This window comes from Pipra filicauda, unplaced genomic scaffold (assembly GCF_003945595.2).
Source record: "Pipra filicauda isolate LSUMZ 115617 unplaced genomic scaffold, ASM394559v2 scaffold545_size329813_pilon, whole genome shotgun sequence".
NCBI lineage: Eukaryota > Metazoa > Chordata > Aves > Passeriformes > Pipridae > Pipra > Pipra filicauda.
The window spans coordinates 47,523-61,933 of NW_024104693.1; the positions used below are offsets into that span (position 1 = coordinate 47,523).

General features: G+C 36.1%; 1 protein-coding gene across 1 annotated transcript in view; it reads left to right on the forward strand.

The window, feature by feature from the left end:
* NEK10 (NIMA related kinase 10) overlaps nucleotides 1-14,411 on the forward strand; it is a 91,924-nt gene that overhangs the window by 12,759 nt on the left and 64,754 nt on the right. Inside the window, 12 exon segments of the mRNA XM_039387245.1 lie at nucleotides 996-1,082; nucleotides 2,503-2,727; nucleotides 3,228-3,367; nucleotides 4,148-4,209; nucleotides 6,624-6,701; nucleotides 8,833-8,897; nucleotides 10,178-10,284; nucleotides 10,399-10,526; nucleotides 11,075-11,212; nucleotides 12,561-12,606; nucleotides 13,206-13,327; nucleotides 13,519-13,621. Of these exon segments, the coding sequence (XP_039243179.1) occupies nucleotides 996-1,082; nucleotides 2,503-2,727; nucleotides 3,228-3,367; nucleotides 4,148-4,209; nucleotides 6,624-6,701; nucleotides 8,833-8,897; nucleotides 10,178-10,284; nucleotides 10,399-10,526; nucleotides 11,075-11,212; nucleotides 12,561-12,606; nucleotides 13,206-13,327; nucleotides 13,519-13,621 (1,301 nt within the window).

A 14,411-nucleotide genomic window follows, 5' to 3' on the forward strand; every position in this document is an offset into this window, starting at 1 on the left:
TCTCTTGACACAATTTTAAAACTGCTGTAGAGTTGTTTTTTTTTTTCCAAAATGAATCTTTGTTTTCTGGAGATCTATGAAATGTTCTTAATTTTATACTGAAGTATGAGAAACTAAGTAGAAACTTTGGTCCTCGCAGCAGACTTTTTGCTCATGTGGAGAACTCTGCATGACTGGAGTCATAGGACCTCTCTTTGAGATTCTTATGCAGGGTTCTGGAATTCCTACTGACTTTCTGCATATAAAAGTATTTGTCCTGAGGTTAATCTAACAGTGCCTCACAATAATCAGGTATAATATTGTTCAGTGGAGTAAATAATAAAAGCATGCACTCAAATCTATGTATATGTACCCTCCTTTCATGAATTAGTGTTTAAATAAAGATAACGCTTTTATCCTGTTGTGGAGGGGGAAAAAAAGGAAAAGAAAGATAGAGCATCTTTCATCTATAGTAGTTCTATAGAAAAAAAAAATACTTCTTCTACATTGTTGTTCTGTTGTCTTCCAGACTTCCCAAAATTCTTGCATTCTGACCCAGTTTAATTTTTTTTTAAAATGTCCATATTAATTTAAATGATATTATACATACATTTTCAACTTCCATTTAAGTTTCTTCACTGAATTAAATGTGTTACATTTGGACTAGGCAAGAAAGTGTTTGGAGTATATTACAAATGTTCATGGAAATTGTGGTTGTTTCTAAAAATGTACCTCATTTGTTTAATTTCTAGTAAGAAACAAAATACATTTGTGTCTTTACTTTTATGCATTTACATTTACTTTTTTTCTACTGGTAAAATTGGAAATTTTTGAACTGTTACTCTTCACCCAATGTATATTTGTGGCTTTAAGTGTTTGTGTGTGCAATATGATATTGTTAATTAAGACTTGATTAAAAAAAAATTAATCAAATGTGTAAGGAGAGAAACTAAAGAGCAATGCATGTTTTTCATATAATTTCATCCGATATAAATACCAGGAATAATCATTTGTAGTCCAGAATGTAGGGAGAAGATAAGTGAGCTCACCATTGTTGAGAACTTGGTGGTGATATTACATGAATACGATTTTCTTTCTAAAAGGTGAGACTTGGTTTGTGGATTAATTGTGTTAAAATTTATTTTGACTTTTTCATTTAGGGACACATTTATTTAGAGGAATTAGATAATGTACCACTTTAGTTTACTCAGGACACTGAAATATCTCTGTATTTTCAGTCAGATATTGATATAACAAAATCTTTTCCAGTAGTTCCGCTGTAAGCCATCTGCTCTCTCTCCGCTGGTGGCCTCCAGTGCAGTCCAAATGAGTTGCAATGTTACAATAAAGTGATAGCAGTCACTTTTCTTGCTGTGTCTCCTCTTTGCTCATGGCAGACATGAGTGGTTGGATGGAAAGCATGATGAACTCTGACAGTCCCTGGGATGCCCAATATAAACTAGTAAAATTGCAAGAGCTGTAGCTGCTGTAGTTTATACCAGGGGCTGGGTCAGACCCCACATCCTTTCATTAAGAATGTGAAAACTCTTTAAGTGTCCTTTCATCTCAGCTAAGACTGCTAGCTGAGCATCACATATATATATTTCAGTAGAAGACCAAAAGACTTTCAAATTTGATAATGTGTGACCACATTTAAAATTCTGAAGAGATTTTTAAAATTTCATGCTTAATTATTTTGCACATATAATTTATTTTATATATTACTAAGGATAAAGAAATTGAATATATCAAGAGATTTTATTTAGTTTGTGGGTTTGAAAACTATTTAGATTATATGTTAACCAAATGTTGGATATAAAAACTAGAATTTGAATGTACACAGAAAGCTGATGAAGTTCATTACTAGTTAAGGATAATTTTAAATTTAGTTATGAACCTGAATTCATATGTTTCATCAAACACACGTGCACCTTTCTTGCTTTAAATGAAAATAGATATCCTTAAGCATATTTTCTGTGGAAATTCCACCTAAATTGAAGTGAAATTAAAGAAAATCTTGTATGAGCCTTTTAAAGGATATGTCCAATCACTTTTCTAAACATAATGTTCAAACCATACTAGAGAAGAATCATGCTTATTTGTGTTATCTGTGGAACTAGGTTATGTGAGTTCCACAAATGGACTTTCCAAGTTCATGCAGTTGGTGCTATTGGCAGTACTAATGCCATTAACAAGAAGGTGGTACCATGGATGACTGCAGTCCACCTGGCCACCTCCCATCCTGGCTGTATATGCCCGGTTGCCTATGCTGACAGTCATACTCAATGTAAATGTAATTTCATCCTTTGTGAAAATTTGGACCATTGTCTTCTTTTTTTTTGTTAAACAATGACTTTAACCAATTTGCAGTGACTATAAGACGTTTTCTTTAACTTCTTTTTTTTTTAGGAGACCTCTTCTTTCTTAAACTTTTTATGTGATTTTTTTTCCCCTTTGATATCTGACAATACAAAGTAATTATGGAGTTATTGTTAAAATTTCTTGCTAATTTTGGTTTTTTAGGCTCACAGCAGAGTTGCTATGACTCCTTTGTGCAGAGTCACGAGTCAAAGAGCAAGTAAAAATGTATGAAGGAGTTCCAGTCTTGCTCAGTTTACTCCATTCTGATCATATCAAACTTCTGAGGAGTATAGTTTGGATTCTGGCACAGGTTTGTGAAGATCCTGAGATTAGTGTGGAAATTCGGATTTGGGGTGGAATCAAGCAGCTCCTTCATATATTACAGGGGTAAGTTTTCAGTCCTCAACTTCATGGCAATTGTATGAGACTGTTTGATATTTTAAGATATATTTAACCAAGCCCTGTTTCATTAAATAGCATCTTTGGTTTGTTCAGCTTTGTATGATGCCTGCAGAATTTAAAAGGCTTTTTAGAACATAATGAGTGAGCAATATTTTTTTTTCAACTTTTCGTATTTCATTGTCATCCTTCAGGTGTTTTTCATATTTTTGGTGTATAAACTAAATAACGAATAAATCATAAATATGTCATTACTGTCTACTTAGTTTCCCAATTAATTAGACACCTATTTAGTGAGCTAGAATTGTGAATATAATTGATGAACATGGTAAAGGAGTTTTCTGCTTAAAGGCTTATTTGCTTTTTCAAAGTGTATTAGCTAATTTAGTGAAAAACATACAAATTTTCAGAACTTCAGAAATGGTTAACAAAGACATATCAAGACACTTATAATTTGATTTTTGTTTTGTTTTGTTTTTTTCTTCCAGGGAAAGAAATCTTTTTTCTGATCCCTCTTCAGTTAGAAGTTTATCTAGTGCAAATGCAGCAGGGACAATCCAGGATCTTCATTTGTCAGATGATTTGAGTCCTGAGGAGATGCAAGAAAATACTTTCTCATTTCAGGCGGATAGGTTTATAAGGTCTAATCCTCTGTTATGTCTTTACATACATTTACACAAAAACATTCAAAATATTTCAAAATTGTAAATTTTATACCTGCTTTAGGGAGTAGGAGCACCAAGTCAGATGTATTTATTTCCATATGTGCAATACCAGCACTTATTTTCAAAAAGCATAGTTTTGTTAGAAAGAAGCAAAGCATGAAGTATTAAGTATATGGGAATTAGATATATTTTTCACCTGTAAAAACATCTTGTATGTATAATTTTGGGTTTACCCTGAGATTATTTTTATTTGATCATGTTTTTCCATCTATTCAAATTTGCTATGGTAGATCAATCATGAATTGATTATGATGGAACTCTGTTTCAAAGTGGTATTCTAAAGACTACCAGTCAGGTTAGGATTCCTCAGTAGTTATGGAGCAAATTCCTTTTAGAGGAGATTTCTCAATAGGAAGTCAACTTCCCATTCTGAAAGCCTTCTGGAGGATCATGTCTTTTTCCAATCACTATAGAAGGACAATGCAAAATATCCTTACTAGAATTACATAAATGTTACCTCTGAAGAATTGGCAATGTGAAATAAATCTAGTATCCAATCTCCCTGTCTTTATCTTGACCCATGCATTTTTCCATCCTATTTTCTCCCTCTGTCCCATTAAAGAAGGGGAGTGAATGAGCAACTAGATGAGCATTTGGCCCTTTGCTAAGGTTAACCCCCACCATATTATCCAAATATATGTATGAATCTGGCCCTAAATGTTACATCTGAATTTTTATTCTAGCTTGTTGTGCTGTGATTACTGAGCTGGTGCTCAATGAGACTAATGCTTACCAAGTTGTACAGGTAGGAAGGGAAGATTTTATTCACTTAAGTAAGCTACTATAGTTTATAATTTCAATTAATTGTTGTTGTTCGCTATCATAATTTAAGAGATTGCAAAATATGCCTTTCTATAACTTTAGTATTTCTGTTTCTTTATAGAGTTACACACAGAGACATAAGCACAAAGGTATCAAAATAAGTGTCTGGTTGTCTGGAAGAATAAACAGCATTATTCAGACAAGGTTCATTTTGGTTGGCATCTCTTGCTGTGCTTTTTTCATATTCGAAACAGGATAGTAAATAAGAGTAGTCACAGAATTAACTGAGAAATGCAAATTCTGAATTACATGAAGTTTATTAAAGCAAACTATGCGGCTTAAAATTGACGTGTTATTTCACATCAATTTATCTTCTCTTAAGGGTGTTGTATTTCTGAGATAACTTCCTGTCATTCCATCTCCAGGGGTAAACCATTCTTAAAATCCCGGATTGTATTCCGGACCTAGTCAAAGATAAAAGTAATTAGAAGATAAATAGCAATGAAAACCTGTAGCCAGCTCTTACACTCTGAATGTTAACTCAGTGATCAAAGCCTTCAACTTAGCCTAAAACCCAACTAGAAGTATTCCTCAAGGAACTGAGGATCCTTAAATATGACCAGGAAATAAGTTTGTGTATATTTCAAAACTATTGGTTAGCAGGAAAGGAATGAAAGTAAGCCTAGAAAAAAATATTTTCTATGATTCTTAAGCACTAAAATCATCAATAAACAATTTAGACAACTTTTTATCTGAACAATGTAACTACATACATTTTAGGCTGAGTCTGATTTCATCAAAATAGAATATCACTTGCTTAAATTAAATGATTTTAACATAGAGGTTTTCTGTGTTGCTCTCACAATGCATGGTAACTGTAGTCAGTAAATTTCTTAAAAATTGATGGTACAATGTGCAGCCTGGGAAAAGATGTTTCAAACTTAACTTCTCCTAATCATTCTGTTAAGACACTGACTTCTCCATTTGTCAAAACACCAGCCAACAATTCCTCTCTCAGATCAGGACATACCTTCAAGCATGTTCATTTCCATTGGAGTTCCACCGTACAACAGCCACTGTAATTTAAAATCCTCCTTCTTTCTCGGTGCTAATACAACTTTGAGAGTTGCATGGGGAGCAAGATGAAGGAACTCACTTGGGTTAAAAACAGAGGAAGAAGATTTGCAGCTCATTCACTTATGTGCTGAGGAAGTCGATCTAAGTGACCTCTAAAGGTTTATACCATTTAGTGTCAAAGGACTCTTGTTTCAGGCATTTGGGAACCTTTTGCTTCTGCTGTAATTACCTTCAGGGGGCCGGTGGTGGTCTAGTGGTTAGGTTGCAGCACTCTCACCACTGCGACCCGGGTTTGATTCCAGGCCAGGGAAAAACTCCCCCGGGCAGATGGAGCTCGTCAGCCCTGTAAGGCCATCCATCTAAGAGGTCACTCTAAACAAACCTACGTCCTGAGGACCTCACTGCCACTGTCCAAGTTTGCTCGACCCCGGCAGATGAACCTCAGGATTAGAGGGTGGGCTCAGTTCAGCGCACACTGTGTCTCACCTAAAAAAATCCACTGCGCAGGCTCGAAGGGTAATGACCTTTCCCAAATCTTCGTTCGCGAAGACTGCCATACCAATTGCCTTCTACCCATCTGTCTTGTCTCCTTGCCTCAACTTACAGCCTTGGTAGCAGTCTGCAGTAATTCTGGTAGCAGATAGAATGTGCTTATGATACAATGGCTCTATTGCACCATCTAAAACCTTAGCTTAAGTCTACCTTCATGAACAGTTGAAGAAAACATGAAAAAAACTTCAACAGAGCCTCAGCAGAGCTGGCGCATATTTCCTTCAACTTTGCTAGAGAGGAGTTTTCAACAGGGAGCTTATCAAGTAATTGGGAGCACTACTCTTAGCTAAATGAACCAGGACCCATCTCTCAGACCAACACAGTGGATACATTAATGGAGGACACATGGTTGTATGAAAATGGAAGCTGAAATCAGTATGGTTTTCACAAAATCCTGCTGAAGGCACAGACTCCTCAGGCTATCACTTTTGGTGTTTCTCCAATTTGTATTTACTGAGACTGGATTTTTTGTTCCTGACAATTCAGAATATTCACATGGTGATGGGAGATCTGTTGCTGCAATTTCTTTCACCTCCAGAGATGGAAGCATTGCTTCATTATCCGTTCAAAAGCTCTCTTTGCAGTATCAGTTTAAATGGAACAGTGATTTAATTCTTTTGTAGATTTAAGTAATTTGAACTTATATTTTTAGATGTTGAGAACCTGTCTATTGGTATTAGCTTCTGATTTATCTGAAGCAACACTGATTCTTATTGGTGGTTTCTGTGCAAAGGAGCACTATTAATATTGACCTTTCTCTGTTTCTAGGCAAATGGAATATATACAATAGCAAAGCTGATTTTACCCAACAAAGAAAGGAATGCTGAAAAAGCCAGTTTATTACAGGTAACTGTAATTATTATGATTGGACATTGAAAGTCCCAAACAGTTCCTGAGAATTTTTTATGAATTGAAGTTTATTTTATAGTGAAAAAAAAAGTCATACTTAAAGGGGAAACCCCCTCCACCAAAACAAACCCAGGAATAACAAATGGCCCACGAACTAAAAGTTAAATTGTGCTTCAATTTCTGGTTTTCTGTTATGATTTGTTTCTAAAACCTTATATAGTGTAAAGGAAAGTGAATATTTTTCTTGTGATAGTCTTTCCTCCAGTTTTTCAGGTTGCCCAGCATCAGATCTTCTTTGTAGTGCCTTCATTGTCATTGAAACTCACTGTAAATTTGACACTGTACTAATATCTGTTTATTTCTGGAACATTCTACTGCAGCTGTTACATGACATATAGGAAAACAATCACATGAAGTAGAAAAAATGTAAGTGTAGGATAAATACAGACCCACTAAGCGTAGAATGCCTCTTGGTTTTGCATGTCATTACCCCCATAAATGTACTGGTTTGAGTCAACTTAGGCTAAAGGTTATCAGTAGTAATTAATTATCTGGTAGCTTTTCTCAGGCTCTGTGAAAATGTGGGTGTCTCTCTAAGCTATAGGAAAGTAGTGGGCTGGGGTTTGGGGATGAACACAGCTGCTGCTGCTCTGGTTGCCCTTCTCTGGGCAAGTCTGAGAAAGTCCTTTGCACAGGTGGATGCAGTCAGGATCCTGCCTCCTACCTGCTCTTTGTTCTGGCATAGCCTTACACTAACATGGTTACATAGCTACTCAACTATCTAATCAGGTAGGCGTGCTTGAATAGTAAGGGAAGGCATTTCCACAAAAAAAGAGTTTCGTTCTAGTGTCATCTTTCTCATTGCAGTTCTTCTAGATTAGGGCTGGGGAGCTGATTCAGTGCAGTAGGTGTCTTTCTACTACAACAGAGTTTTATAGTGCATTTCAGTTAAATCATCTTAAGGATGAGATAAATAAAAGTCTTCCTAAAGGATATATGAAACTAACATTGAGTCTAATGAATTGGAGCATATGCACACTACAGTTGCCTCACAGAATTGTAAGGAGTTTAATTTATGCCCACAGAGATTTTTAGATTGCAGCAGAATGTGTTGGAAATAACTCACAAGAGCTACTAAGCAACTGTAGCTGGGTTAAACATGAAGCCAGTGTGAATTAATAATGGACTTCATGATCACATATGAAAGCTAAATCTGTTTTGGGTAAACATTAAGAAGTATATTTTTATGAAACCTTATTCATATTCTCCCACAGCCATCTGTATTGCCTTTGTCATTGTTACTGCTATGGAATACAGTGGCAGCTATTGAAATACCCTTTTTTAATTTCTTAGGTATTTTTCTTAGAATTTTTTGAATGGTGGTCTGGTTTCTTTACTGCCCCATTGTCTATGTTTTCAGTGATTAAATGTCAGCTTCTTTCTGCCATGCTACCTTAGTGATCTTACTCCATGACTATCTTTGTTTGCTCAGCCAAACTAAAGATGAGTTGCATAAAAGCATACATATTAGCTACCTGCCAGTGGCTGTTTTAAAAATAACCTTCCTTTAGAAAAGATCATATTGGAACAAAGATACATAAATATAGAAACTGAGATACATAAAGATCCCTGTAAATATGATGAATTTAGGATTAAAAAATTGAGTGTTCTCTCTTTCTCACTCTAATTTTTTTGTCCCCTGCTAAAACTTACAGTGTTCTACACTGTATTTTTCAGAAAAAATGCAAAATGCTTTTTCTACCGCAACATTACAAACCCACTGATTACATTTACCTTTTTCAGCATTGGAGAGGAGATCAGTCTCAAGTCTTGAGCTATCTGCAAACAAAAAGAGATGATTGAGATTTAAATGTTCCTCAGCATGTGCTATTGTCACCGTTTTTTTTAAACATTTTTTTTCCCTAAATATTCCAGCATACTTTTAAAATACAGGAGGAGCTTAATATATTTTTATTCCCTTTGTTGTCGGGTAAATAAGATAATCTATCTAGTCATTTAAATACCAAGTATACCAATGTGTAAAGTCGAGGGGAATCCTTGTTGTTTATCAGTGGCTTTTCCATTTGTGTATAAATTTCTTATTAATGTAGTACTTTTCCTGTTGTAGTGTTATGCTTTCAGAGCCCTGAGATTTCTCTTCAGTATGGAAAGATATCGGCATGTTTTCAAAAGGTACGGTAACCAAATGTTTTGTGAAACTCCTTTAGGATAGTTTTCAAAAGTCCAATCAGAAAGACCTATTTTTTAAATGTAATTTATTATTAACAGGAGGAAATAGCAATGGGCAATTTCTGTCCTGTCCACAGCTACAAATAGCCAACCCTGCACTGCATCAGTGCGAGTCTACAAGATTTAGATATTCAATGTGGGGACTTGTGTGCATGCCAGACAACCTGGCTCTGCATGGGCTCCTTCTCCCCCTGTGAATCAACGTTTTAAATATGTTGAGGACAGATTCAATACTGTTGGAGATAAAACATACTTCTGCCCTGAAGACTAGCAGATGCAAGTTGCAGCCCTCAATAGTAGCAATTAACTGGGAGCAGTAAAATTTTTTCTCTGAGCCCTCAATTCCTTCACATGGGAATGACTTTGCATCAAGCTGTTTTACTTAGGAGTGTTGTTGAAAGGTTTCGATCAATAAGGACAAAATGTTTTTCATCAATTACCCATTTTTACTACTAAGATGACAGTTTCACCAGGTTGGCTGCAAAGGCCATGTGCAATATAACAGTGTGATTTGTGGTATAAGAATAGTAATCATAATGCTTAGGAGCTCTGCCTGTCAATAGTGTTTCTAGTATGTTTTTAGTATGTATCAGAAATTACTAAAATTCAAATATAACTTTTGTGTTATATTTTATTTTTTAAAAGCAGATTTTGTACTGAAAGTACCCTAGTTTGTAGTGAATTGTCATGGTTGCTGACAGGTTTTTGCAGAATCTGGGCCAATTTGCCCTCTTGATTTTTCCAAATGCCTTAATCTCCTGCATTTCTACTTCTGTCAGAACATTAAAAAGAAACAACTTCTTTTCAGCATGTAACTAATCAATTATTGCCTACTATCTGTTAGCTTTTGCTTTTCTCAGTCCTTTTCATCTTTTAGACTAGACTTCTTCAGCAAAAATTCTAATATGGGTGTCATCATTCTCTGAATGCAGAGAATTGTTAATCCTATCACTTAATGCATTACAAGAAGAAACTCAGATACTGTAAGAAAAAAAATAGGAAAATTACTGGAAACTCAGTGGAGGCTGAAGTCTGACTTTTAAAAAGTCCTTTAACTGCTATGTCTGTAATGTTAGAGGGCTAGTGTCTCAATAGATTAGTAAAAAATAAGTGTATTATTTAGGATGTTCTGAAGTAAGTTGTAATAATAAACACAGACAAGTCTCTGCTGTAGATTAATAGCTACTGTTTCTAAAATATATTAAAAAATTATACCTTTGTAGACTTTTCCCAGCTGACTTATTTGAAATCTTCATTGATATTGGACATTATGTGTGTGATATCAGAGCTTACGAAGGGTTGGCATCAAAGCTAAGTTTGTTAAAGGTAAGTAAAAACCTTAAACCTTCATAGCTTTAAGAAGTTGTATTCTTGCACATTCTTAGCACAAGAAAGGCACGAAATATTTTATATTTGTTTATTTGTCATTTAATTTATGACTAAGAGGATGTACTGAAGCAAATTGCTGAAAGTATTGAGAGTATGAATCAGAATAAGGCACCCACAAAATATATAGGAAATTATGCAATTTTAGAGCACCTTGGCAGTGGAGCTTTTGGAAGTGTATATAAGGTAAACTTCCCTTTTGCTATTATTTTACAGATTTGAGGGGAGTTTTCACAAAGAGGGTCTAATACCTGTTTTAGGCAGAACTGTCCTTTGAATTTCAGTAGGAGAATGTAGGTGCAAAAAGGCCTTTATGGATCTGGGCTTGTTGTTAGTGTTTACTGTGATTTTGTTTGTTCCATCTTGTATTTGTAAGGTTGACCAGCATATCTCTTAGGTTTTCTACTTTTACTTTCTTTTAGTTCATTTCCACAAATGGCATTTCTATCTATTACAAAGGCTAATAAATCTGTGTAAAACCACAGAAATTCAAGCATGTTTTATCTGAAAAGCAACACTGAGCACAGGTAATGTCACTTCAAACACTGTGCAAGTTCAGCAGTGTACTGCTAATCTCTATTGTGGGACTCTGTTTCTTCTATTAATCACATCATACACACATTATAACGTTTGTGAGAAAGCCCTGGACTTTGAAAACTAATTCTATAGCCACAATAACATTCTTTCTATCCCCATCCTATATTAATTGTACAAAGGTTATATCTTATTTATAGATTAGGAAGCATAATGGACAAAATCTCCTGGCAATGAAAGAAGTCAATTTACACAATCCAGCATTTGGAAAAGACAAAAAAGACAGAGACAGTAGTGTAAGAAACATTGTCTCTGAATTAACCATCATCAGAGAGCAGGTATGTCTCACAAACTCTGATTTGATGTGTGGACATTCTCGTATGGAAAACTGCCTAGTGGAAAAGGACCTGGGGATGCTGGTTGACAGCTGCCTGAACATGAATCAACGGTGTGCCCAGGTGACCAAGAAGGCCAATGGAATCCTGGCTTGTATTAGAAATAGTGTGGCCAGCAGGACCAGGGAAGTGATTGTCCCTCTGTATGTGGCACTGGTGAGGCTGCACCTTGAATCCTGTGTCCAGTTTTGGGCCTCCCACTACAAGAAAGACATTGAAGTGCTGCAGTGTGATCAGAGAAGGGCAACAGAGCTGGTGAAACCTATAGAGTGTAAGTCACGTTAAGAGCAGCTGAGGGAACTGGGGTTGTTTAGCCTGGAGAGAAGGAGGCACAGGGGTGACCTTTTCACTCTCTAAAACTAACTGAAAGGAGGTTGTAGCAAGGTGGGGCATCAGCCCAGGGAACTAGTGATAGGACAGGAGGAAATGGCCTTGAGTTGTGCCAGGGGAGATTTAAATTGGATATTAGGAAAAAGTTTTTCACCAAAAGGGTAGTCAGGCATGGGAACAGACTGTCCAGGGAAGTGGTAGAGTCACCATCCCTGGAGATACTTAAAGGATGTGCATATGTGGCACTTGGGGACCTGGTTTAGTGATGAACTTGGCAGTGCTGGGCTAACGGTTGGATGCAATGATCTTTAAGGTGTTTTCCAACATAAATGATTCTATATAGCATGACTCCCAGCGGCTTTTGCTTTTTTTTCATTCAATCAGTACTGTATTGGCCCCCTTTACCTGAATTCTGCTGATAATGAAAACCTGCTTACTGTAGTGTTAGCAACAGTGCAAATGCTTGTTACTAAAGATTCTTACTTTATATGTTGGCAGTATTTGAACTTTTTTCAGAGATTCTGTAAATTAAGATTGTGATAAAAAACTGATGAGTCTTTGTTGCATTCAGTCAAGTCTTGGTTTTAAAATACAGTGAGAAGATAGTCTTTTCTTGTAACTGAAAACTAGAAAAACAAACTAATCATTAGTGCTCCTGAGCTAAGAAAGCCAATACTTTGATACAGGTATAATTACTTGTCTTCAAACTTCATTTACTCTCTTTCAATTATTAAGGGGAGAGAGGAGAGGAATCATACTGTATTTTCCTTCTGGTTGCTCTAGTAATGTGCAACATTTCTCTGTGTTTGGGGTAGCAATGAAGATCTGCTGCACTGCAGTTCATAAACAACTTTGTGGAATCCTTATGATATCATTCCTTCCAATGTGTAGCTTAAACATTATAAATACTGTGCCATCAGTTTAACTATTCTAAGCATTTACATTTCTTTCCTCATTGTAGCTTTATCATCCAAATGTTGTACGGTATTATAGAACCTTCTTGGAAAGTAAGTATAAATGCAGAGAATTACCACATTTTACATAATGAAGAAATAGAAATATGTCATAAAACCACTTACAGCTTGTCAGGAGTCAAATTTGAGCAATAAGCTTTCTTCAAGAACTGCTACAGTTCAGACAGGCTTATATTCCTTTAAAATTGGAAAAATGGTGAGAAATTATATTTGTTTATCTATCAGTAAAACTAGATGCAATGTAAACATATGGCAAGCATCATTCTTCTTCTAAAAAGATCCAAAATTTAGAACTGAAATGCTAAATAGGGAGAAAAGCTATAGTGAGTCGTAGGATGAAAGATACAGATTGCCCAGCCACATTCTCTTAATTTTCTTTTATAAAGAGTTATCTACATACACCTGCCCCCTGAGTGATTATCAGACAGTGATTTCCTTATAGTTGCTGTGACATAAATTGAGGAAAAAATGGAATACCAAGGAGTAGAGTCATGATTAAAATGTATCTGTCCGTACAAATTAAATTTTTAAAAAGTAAAAAATAATTTCTAAAATATATTTTTACCTCAAATACTCTATTTTCAAATGCCTTCTGTATAAATATAATGTTCTATTAATTTTCTTTTATGTAGATGACAGATTGTACATAGTCACGGAGCTCATAGAGGGGGTGCCATTGGGAGAACACTTTCACTCTTTGAAGGAAAAACAACAACAGTTTACGGAAGACAGAATATGGCATATATTTATCCAAGTAAGGACCTCCATTCCTTTTACCAGAACTTTCCTGGATGTAATTGGTAGCACCATTTTTTTAGGCTAATAAATGACAAAGCAATACTTATTCTATCAGATGCTAATATCAGCTATGAATGTAATTTTATATGCCTTTATTAAGATTGTAGTTAAAGAATCTTTGTAAGGTCCTTTCTGTTTGTTTTTAAGCTTTGTCTAGCTCTTTGTTATTTGCATAAAGAGAAGAGGATTGTTCATCGAGATCTCAGTCTGAACAATGTCATGTTAGGGGATAAAGACAAAGTTACAATTAGTAAGTAGAACTGCTTTTCTCTAAGACAATTTCTTGATGTACCTGAGAAGCATTTCTTTACTGAAACTCTCAGAAGGTTTCGGTTTCCTGGGCCATTGGTCACCATACTTGGAAGCTAGTAAATTATTGCCTTGTGATCCTATAGTATCAAATGGCATGGGTTGAAAGGGGTCTTAAAGATCATCTATTTTCAATCCCCCTTGCTGTAGGCAGGGACACCTTCCACTAGACCAGGTTGCTCAGAGCTCCATCCAACCTGACCTTAAAAACTTCCAGGGATGGAGCATCCATGGCTTCTCTGGGCAACTTGTTCCAATGCCTCAGTGCCTTCACAGTAAAGAAGTTTTTCTAATATGCGATCTAAACCTACTCTCCTTCAGTTTGAAACCATTCCTCCTTGTGCTGTTACTACATCCTCTTGTAAAAAGTTCCTCTCCAGCCCTGATTTTCTGTATAGACTGGGAATGAGAAGCTGGAGAGAAGTGCTGCAGGAAGGGTCCTGGTCTATGGCAAGTTGAATATGAGTCACCAGTGCCCCGGCAGCCAGGAGGGCCAACCGTGTTCTGGGGGGCATCAGGCAAAGCATTGCCAGCTGGTTGAGGGAGGGGATTGTCCCGCTCTGCTCTGCACTGGTGCAGCCTCACCTTGAATACTGTGTGCAGTTTTGGGCACCACAATATAAGAAAGATACTAAGCTGTTAGAGAGTGTCCAAAGGAGGGCAATAAAGATGGAGAAGTGTCTGGAGGAGAAGCTGTATGAGGAGCAGCTGAGGTCTATTCAGCCTGGAGA